The sequence below is a fragment of the Sinocyclocheilus anshuiensis genome, unplaced genomic scaffold (assembly GCF_001515605.1).
Source record: "Sinocyclocheilus anshuiensis isolate Anshui unplaced genomic scaffold, SAMN03320099.WGS_v1.1 scaffold217, whole genome shotgun sequence".
In the NCBI taxonomy this organism is placed as follows: Eukaryota; Metazoa; Chordata; class Actinopteri; order Cypriniformes; family Cyprinidae; genus Sinocyclocheilus; species Sinocyclocheilus anshuiensis.
In genome coordinates, this window is record NW_015536538.1 from 896,360 (window position 1) to 905,865 (window position 9,506).

The following is a 9,506-nucleotide window of genomic DNA, read 5'->3' on the forward strand; positions in this document are numbered from 1 at the left end:
ATATATATATATAATACTTTATTTATTTATTATACTTTAATTCTGCAATTGGAATGGATTCACATTGTGGAAATCACAAGGCCTTAATTAATTTGAGTCCATTTTACTCTCAGTAAAATGGCATTTTGCTGATGAAAATAAAAATGTTGTTAATAATATGCAAAATGATGTATTTTAATCTATCAAACATATAAAGGATTAATGAACTTCTAATGTAATATAATGTCAAAACGGTCCTGAATGAATGATTTTAATTCACATTTAAATTCTGCATCCTGTTTGTCATCGTTCTTTTACCTGTCTGTGATTCCTGGTAGGATGAAAAACATCCAGAAATGGATGCCGAACACAAGGACGACCTGGAAAATCACTTTTCCCATCACTGTCTTGCGGAGGTACAGGGCGCGATCCACCACCATCGTGCCGAACTGGATGAGCACCATGACAAGGAACGGCCCGGGAACTTGGTCTTCTGACAGCGAGGATGTGATATCAGCACCTCCCTGATGTTTCTGTGAGCCAGACAAAACACACATAGCCAAGGAGAGTTCGGGACACCGGCCCTCCAGGACCGAGTTTGGACAGCCCTGAGGTAAACCTTTGCTTTTGCATTAAAGAATTACATTTGACTTGATGTATTTAGTTACTAAATGTTCCTTATTGTCAAAGATGTCAGTGCAAAATGTTATGATTGTAAAATGTATAATTTTCTCCTCTCCAGGTTTCAGATAGGTCTCGATTCTGCAGATGTATCCTGGTGAAAAGTGCAATGTCATGCTGAAGCTCTTTACTTGTGTTTGATTTTCTGAAATAATCTGAAACCTGGAGAGAGGAGGAGAGAAACCTCAAACGCTAGGAATTGATTTTAAAAACCCATTTTATGGTTTTCAAAGCTCTCAACAGTCTAGTGGCTTCGTTTAGATTTCTTAATGTCTGGTGAATTATGTTTCCAGCTGAATCTTGGCTCTAATCTTTCCTCTGAGCTGCTAATCGTCTCAAATCTATAGCAGAAAACAAGCAAAGCAGCCGCTATTTATTCTGAACAAGAATATGGAAGCGATCCACCACCATCGTGCCGAACTGGATGAGCACCATGACAAGGAACGGCCCGGGAACTTGGTCTTCTGACAGCGAGGATGTGATATCAGCACCTCCCTGATGTTTCTGTGAGCCAGACAAAACACACATAGCCAAGGAGAGTTCGTTTTAAGAGTCCGTTTAGAAGAGAAAAAGGCAGGATCTGATCTGAAACCTTGCTGTCTACTGGCATGCATCATGTGTATATTTTTTTTATATTTTTAATACTAATTGCAAATACTTTCAAATTTACCCCAAATGCCCAGAAGCCAAAGACAATAATGATGAAATCAACAGTGTCTGCTAGAAACATCAAGACGTAAACATCTGTCACGGCGTTGTACTCAGGGTGGATCAGGTTATAGAAGAACTGACGGATGGGCTGATAGAACTCAACCAATCTGAAGAGAGAAGATAATATACAGAGACAGGCTAATATAACATATTAAAAACAGGATAAAGAATGAAAGCGTGTGCATCAATCAGCCAAAACAGTCAGCATGAAATGGCATTCATAACCTATTTTACTTACATAATCTGTTCAATGAGAGAAAAATGACTTGAATTTATCCATTATCCAACTGACTGGATCATTTAAAGTGTAGGGCACTATGAAATCTGTTTTGTTTTTTCCCCAAATTCCATGTTTTTCATTTTAAATTTGTCTGGATTCCATTTTAATACTTGAATTAAATTTAAATAAGCAAAAAGCACGTCTGATCAATTGAATTCATTCAATTGTAGCAATTTAATAATTTATTAAAATGTTAACAATAATAGTGCCATATGATGAATAGTTTTAATCTTCTGGATTCTTTCTTTGTTTTATAGTTTCATGCAAATGTATCATCCAAGATGATGATAATCAAATGTATGCATAAAACTTTAACAATGTAATCTTTTAAAATATAATTCTAGTCATTTTTTGGGAAAACAGTATTGCACAACCGAGATTTACTCTTTAAAATTAAAACATGGGCCAAAAAAATTGTGATAGTCCTTAAAAATTATGTTGATATACTGTAATATACTCTAATATTATTTGTTTCCTGCATCCACATAAAGGAAAAGTTGCCTCAGTGGTGGAGAAAGATTCTTTTTCTTTAATATAAATACATTCTTTTTATATAATATTTATAAATATTATCATTCGTTTTTATTTTTATTATTTTTAGATTTTTTTAATATATAAAATGTATTATTTATTTATTTATTCTAACAATAACATCTGTTTTTCCAAACGCACTTACTTTTTGATCACATAAACCTTTGCTTTGATGAGCTGCTCTCGGACCTTCTCCATGATCATTTCTTTGCGGCTCTTCTGTGGTACTTCTGGCTCTATGGTGCTGTTTTCCCTTCGAATGCTGTTCCGTGTGCTTGTGCTGCCTGTGAAAGCAACCAAACATCACCACAGTTAAATTCATAGTAATGCTTGACTATAAACTTCCAAGAAAAAACTAGTTATTTCGCTAGTTGTCTAAAATGACGATGCTTGTCCACCGGCTAGATCAAGATGAAACCAGTGCTAGTAAAACCAATGCACGAGTTCGTCTATGCATGTGAATTTGAGATGAAACGATGTTTGGGTCAAGACTTCTCACCACGTTTGGAGCGCACAGATGAGCGACGGGACAGGTGAGATCCGCTAGTGCTCTGCCGCCGCAGGTGAGGCCGATGCTCAGGGTAAAGTATTTGCACGTGCACCTGGGACGAGTCCACGGACATGCCGAGGTTCACGGACTTGAGCGAGTACGCTGGAGAACTCCTCTTCTCTTCCTCAGGTGGAATCGACACCGCCATCTTCCCCTCGTCCACAGAATCGTCCTGATGAAGACACTCATCCTTACGGGATGCTTTAGGGTCGTCTTCATCCCAGAGACCGTGACACTGAGCCCGAGAGAGAGAGAGAGCAGGTGCATTAATTCAGGAAAACAAACGCTAAGGTATCGCAGGATTGGAAAAGGAAAACTGTGATTCATCCAAGACCCATTTATTGCCTGTTTAATCAAAGTTGTAAAGTAAATAAATGGCACTTTTGGAAACAAGATAAAAATTTCAATACCATTACATTAAGCAATAAAAATAAATTAAATAATAATAAAAAAAAAACACAAAATCAGGGCTTTAAAATGGATTCTGCAGGGCTGCAAAATAATTGCAAACCCCATTAAATAAATCTAAAATGCTCGTATAATATTTAACAACCAACACTTTCTGAAGGCTTGTTGGGTTGCGTTTTAAAATCACACAAATCTTTACAAGCAGTGTTTATTATTTCATAAAATCAAAGAGAAGTAAAAAAAAAAACACTTCAGCATGACATTGCACTTTTTTAACTAGGGTAGTAATATCACAAAAACGGCAAAATCTGAAACGTAAAGATATATAAATGTTCTAATTGTAATTTTCGAACTGATTTTTAATATACAAATAATATAATAAATATAAGCATTATTATTATTAGGAATGTTTTATATAATATTTATATTTTTTATATAATATTTATATTTTTAATTATAAAATTGTAATGTTTTTGCCTTTTTTAACTATAATGTGCACTGATGAATCTTTCACAGTAGGAAACATTTAGTAACTGTAGAAGTAAATAAAGTACATTTGAATTCTTTTCCCACACACTCATTTTTGAACAGGTAAACCAGGGCTGTCCAAACTCGGTCCTGGAGGGCCGGTGTCCTGTATAATTTTCTCCTCTCCAGGTTTCAGATAGGTCTCGATTCTGCAGATGTATCCTGGTGAAAAGTGCAATGTCATGCTGAAGCTCTTTACTTGTGTTTGATTTTCTGAAATAATCTGAAACCTGGAGAGAGGAGGAGAGAAACCTCAAACGCTAGGAATTGATTTTAAAAACCCATTTTATGGTTTTCAAAGCTCTCAACAGTCTAGTGGCTTCGTTTAGATTTCTTAATGTCTGGTGAATTATGTTTCCAGCTGAATCTTGGCTCTGATCTCTCATCTAAGTCGCTAAACATCTAAAAACTGAAGTAGAAAACAGCCAGTATTTATTCTGAACAAGATTTTGGAATGCAAAATCCATTCGTGTGCAAACCTTAAAGCTCAAATAAATATGCAAACATATAGTATTTAAATATAATGACAAAATATACTTATTTAGGTTTTTAATTCTGCATTTATCTTTGCATTTGCTAACTCTCACAGCTAACAGGGAACGTTCTCTCAAAAGTTATGAGCAACCATAGGCGGAGGGCCACGGGGTCTTATGGCAAAAATGCCACTAAATTGGACAAAAATGCTCCTGCACAAACAAATTAAATATATTGAGTCTGTTGCTAACAAAGAGGAAATGAATAGAAAGTGTCGATTCGATCGCGGCATTAGATTAAGATCTGCTCATGTTGCACCGTATTTCATTTTGTTTTTACAGTTTTGTGCATTATAACCAATCACACACGATTCCGTTGAGCTTAGGAATGCAATGGCCAATCAGAGGCGTTCAGATGAGTCATCGCTGAAACTCATCAGCTTTGTTGAGTGTGCGCGCGTTCGCTGACTGATCTCATCATAAACAGCAAAGCGCAGATGTACGTACAATGTAAGTAAGAGATTAATTTCACAGTGTAGACAGCTTCAGTGATTATAATGATAGTTTTTTTTGAGAGTGCTTAAACTCGCGATAGATCAAAGTTAGTGATGTCACTTTCTGTAGGCTATACTATTTATTCGCCGTTTGAATACACGTTATATAATTATGAATGTCTAATGTTTTAATTAAATTGTAATCACGTTAAATACAAATTCAGTCCCATTAAACATATTTTATTAGCCTACATGACACCCATGTCTGGTTCTTGCCTAAAACGACATAATGTTTGTATTTAATAGATTTGGCTGCTTTTAGCCTTACCCTGGAGTTGGTTCACCCTCCGCCTATGTGAGCAACTTTCATCAAGTAACTTTAAAAGAGCATTTGTTCAAAGTTATCTAGTTTTTATGTTTTAGTTTGACATTCGTGGGTTATTTCCCATTTCAGAATGTTCAGAGAACATTCAAACCTTCAAATGTAACGTTCCCAAAATTATAAAATAGAATGTTCATTTAAACGTTGTGGCATAACTAAGAAAAAAAAAAGTTTTAAAACATTTAATCAACTGGACGTTTTGAACATTCTGAGAACGTTTCTAAATGATGTTTTCATAACTTTATGGGAACATTAGCAAACCTTTCTTAGATTGTATTTTTGTCAGCTGGGCTAGACACAATAATTTTTTTACAAATTATTTTTATTATGCTTCAAAGTTGCTTTACTGACAAGCTTTATTAGTGCTACTAGATTCGCCACAACAATCATCACTATGATGTGGCAAATGAGAGTATGTACCTTTAGTATGGATCGGTGGAAAAACAGCACCAGCAGCTGAACCAGGTCATAGTGCACGTATCCTTCTTTCCTTTCTGTGCCGATGATGTTGGGCGGATGGTATGGCTTCCCCTTGGTGACATCCAGGTTCTGGTTGAATGGGAAAAAACTGAACTGGAAGAAGTATTTGACGACGATTGTGACCTGGAGAAAAAAAAACAAAACACATTTACAAATTATTTATACCTATATTTAATGTAATAGTTCACCCAAAAATAACAATTAGCTAAAAATCTCCTCACCCTCAGGCCATTCAAGATGTAGATGAGTTTGTTTCTTCATCAGATTTGGAGACATTTATCATTACATAATTTGCTCACCAATGGATCCTCTGCAGTGAATGGGTGCCGTCAGAATGAGAGTCCAAACAGCTAATAAAAACATCACAATAATCCACAAGTGATCCACACCACTCCACTCCAGTCCATCAGTTAACATCTTGTGAAGGGATCATTGCGGCGTTTTAACTGCACTTCTGGCCAGAAGTCCTAATCCATAATAATGCTTCCTTCAGTGAAAGAAAGTCCAGCCCCTGTTGCTTCTCACATCAAAATCCACCTACATTTCTTTTAAACTGTTCTGGCTTGTAGATGGTGCTTGATTTGTGCAGATTTCTCTCCTGATTTAGACAAAGTGACTTTTTGAGTATTATGAATAGAGGATTCAACTGTTTAAAGTTAAAAACGTCTTGATGGATTTGTTTCTTACAAACATGCAGCTTTTGTCTTCTCCAGATGTTAACTGATGGACTGGAGTGGTGTGGATCACTTGTGGATTATTGTGATGTTTTTATCAGCTGTTTGGACTCTCATTCTGACGGCACCCATTCACTGCAGAGGATCCAGTGGTGAATGCAAGTGAATGCTACATTTCTCCAAATCTGATGAAGAAACAAAATCACTACATCTTGGATGGCCTGAGGGTGTATAACTTGAATGTATAACTGGGTCTGCACAGAGTCTGTGCCATTCACTGAAAACAAACCCTGACCTCTGTGTACACGATGGCCGTCATCCAGAAACGCTTGCTGGGCCGAGGAACAGAGAGCATCGCCCACAGGAAGATGAGGATGGGCAGCACCAGTGTTGCCATGGAAGCCGAGATCATGTGGTTGAGGATGATGATCAGGTAACAGACCATCTCCGAGTGCGCCACCAGCAGGTTATAGAGAGCGTAACACAGCTGGAGCCCGAGTGGCTGCGATTTATAGAAATGCTCAGAATTCTCCAGCTCCTCATCATAGAACATTCTGGATAACAGCGCAAAAACAGATCCCATTAAATGACCGTATGCAGGCAGTCTCTTACCTACAATTCACACTTCTATTGTGCTCCAGTTCTGCTGGTGATGAGAGCACCAGCAATATTTGAATATTAGCAATGTTGTTATTGTCAACTAAAACTCAAATATTTTTGCTAAATAAAAATAAAGCTGAAATAAAATACATGAAATTAATACATCAAATATTATATTAAATTAAAAATATTACAGATATAAAGATATAGTTGTTAGAACTAAGATGAAAAACTACCTAAAAATGACAAAAGCACATTATAAAATTACTAACTGAAAACTAAATCTAAAGCTTAACTAAAATTAAAAGGCAACTATTTTTAAATATCTTTAAAGACAAAAACTAATAAAAATGACAAAAGCTCATAATAAAATGACTGAGATGAAACCAAAACTAAAGCTTAAATAAAAATAAATTACAACCATTTAGATATATCTTTAAAAACAAAAAAAGCACATCATAAATGTACTAAATGAAATAAAACAATCTAAATGGCAACTACTTAGAAATATTTTTAAACAAAACCAATAAAAATGACAAAACACTTAAAATTAGTAACTAAGATATAACTAAAATTTAAATAAAAATAAAAAGCAACCATTTAGAAATATTTTAGGAAACAAAAACTAAAAATGACAAAAGCTCATAAATTACTGAGATAAAACTAAAATAAAAAAAATTACAACTATTTAATGTAAATATATTTTTAAAACAAAAACTAATTAAACTGACAAATGCAAATAATAAAATTACTATCCATTTATCTATTTAGAAATATTAAACTAAAACTAATAACAAACAAAATTGCTCAAAAATGACTGAAAATATATAAAAAATAAAAGCTAATTCAAAATATTAATAAAAACTACTATATAAATAATAGTAAAATAACACTGGTTTGCAGTAAGATGTGTGATTATTGGGATCTTTTACCACACTGACACCACAGAGCCCTCTGAATAAGCTGTGATGTAATTGAGACAAGCTCTATGTGAAAGAACTCACTTGTTGAGCAGCAGTTCGCTGGCGGTCAGATCGGTGGTCATGGAGGGCAGCAGAGGGTCGTCCAGATCAGATCTGCTGTCGGGCGTCATCAGCATCAGCCGTTTGTCACTGTCACTTTCGTCCGAGCTCAAAGACAGACGGTCGAAGCTCACGGCTTTGCTGTAGCTGGGCGGCACGTCAGCGTCCGAGGTGTTGGGGGCGTCTGTGTCCGGGGTGAAAAGATGCCCGCTGATCACGTTCTCCAGTCCTGATGATTCACCTTCATCCTGTCGGATCGGCTGTTTACCGTCCTCATCTTCAGTAATGTACTGCTCTTCTTTTTGATGCTCCTCACAATCCAGCTGAGGAACCTGAACATCTTCAACTGCTTCCTCTGGATCCACTGAATCCCATTGGACTTCCTCTTCCACGTCTCCTGTCACTTCCTCTGCTGGCTCATCTGTCACTTCCTGTGTCACTTCCTCTTCCAGCTCACCTGTCTCTTCCTGTGTCACTTCCTCTGCTGGCTCATCTGTCACTTCCTCTTCCAGCTCACCTGTCTCTTCCTGTGTCACTTCCTCTGCCGGCTCATCTGTCGCTTCCTCTGCTGGCTCATCTGTCTTTTCCTGAGTCACTTCCTCTGCCGGCTCATTCGTTGCTTCCTGTTTCACTTCTTCCTCTTTCACTTCCTCATGATCTGCTCTCTCAGGTTTGTCCTCAACAGTCTCTGCGGTTTCCTCCTCTTTCACCTGCACCTGTTCTCTCTCGTCCTCGACCTCGTCTATAGTGTCATTGGTTCCTTGCCGAGAGAACAGTGTGACGCACTGAGTAGCTTCACTAGAAGCAAAACCACAAAAACAACACCAACTGATGAGTTCAAAACAACCACTGTAAACTTATCAATCTGTGAACAGTATAACATCTTAAAGGGATAGTTCACCCAAAAATGAAAATTTGATGTTTATCTGCTTACCCCCAGGGCATCCAAGATGTAGGTGACTTTGTTTCTTCAGTAGAACACAAAAGAAGATTTTTAACTCAAACCATTGCAGTCTGTTAGTCATATAATGGCAGTCAATGGGCTCCATGGCTTTGAGAGTCAAAAAAACATACACAAACAAAACCAAATTAAACACTGCGGCTCGTGACGATACATTGAGGTCTTAAGACACGAAACGATCGGTCTGTGCAAGAAACTGAACAGTATTTATATAATTTTTTTACCTCTTATCCACCGCAATGTCTGAGCGCATTCACAACATCCGACGCATGTACTTGCTCTGGCATAGTAGACATAGATATATATAAGTAGATGCCTCATTAGTGACTGTTTCTATGGGCCGCGATACGTTCCAAAATGGCTATACATATCTATGATAGTAGACGCATGTGCGGAAGCGATCTGTCGCGCGTGTACGTCACTCATTATTTACACAGTGCAGAGAAATTGTGGACATGTTCACTGGCACTGCGATGATCTAAAGATAATTAGAAGTACAGGTCATCACAATGGAAGATGATTTTGATAAATCATCAGACAACGTGGAATTTTTTGCCCAACCGTATTTATTTGACGTCACGCGCCGGCTGTTGAGAACGCGCTCAGGACAAGTTGGACATTGTGGTGAATCAGAGGTAAAAAATGATATAAATACAGTTTCTTGCACAGACCGATCGTTTCGTGTCTTAAGACCTCAATGTATCGTCACGAGCCGCAGGGTTTAATTTGGTTTTGTTTGTGTATGTTTTTTG

General features: G+C 37.1%; 1 protein-coding gene across 1 annotated transcript in view; it reads right to left on the reverse strand.

Moving 5' to 3' along the window:
* Positions 1-9,506, reverse strand: part of piezo2b (piezo-type mechanosensitive ion channel component 2b) — a 94,864-nt gene that overhangs the window by 13,060 nt on the left and 72,298 nt on the right. Inside the window, 7 exon segments of the mRNA XM_016497079.1 lie at positions 298-512; positions 1,331-1,478; positions 2,328-2,466; positions 2,682-2,967; positions 5,438-5,620; positions 6,467-6,725; positions 7,776-8,591. Coding sequence (XP_016352565.1) covers positions 298-512; positions 1,331-1,478; positions 2,328-2,466; positions 2,682-2,967; positions 5,438-5,620; positions 6,467-6,725; positions 7,776-8,591 — 2,046 coding nt within the window.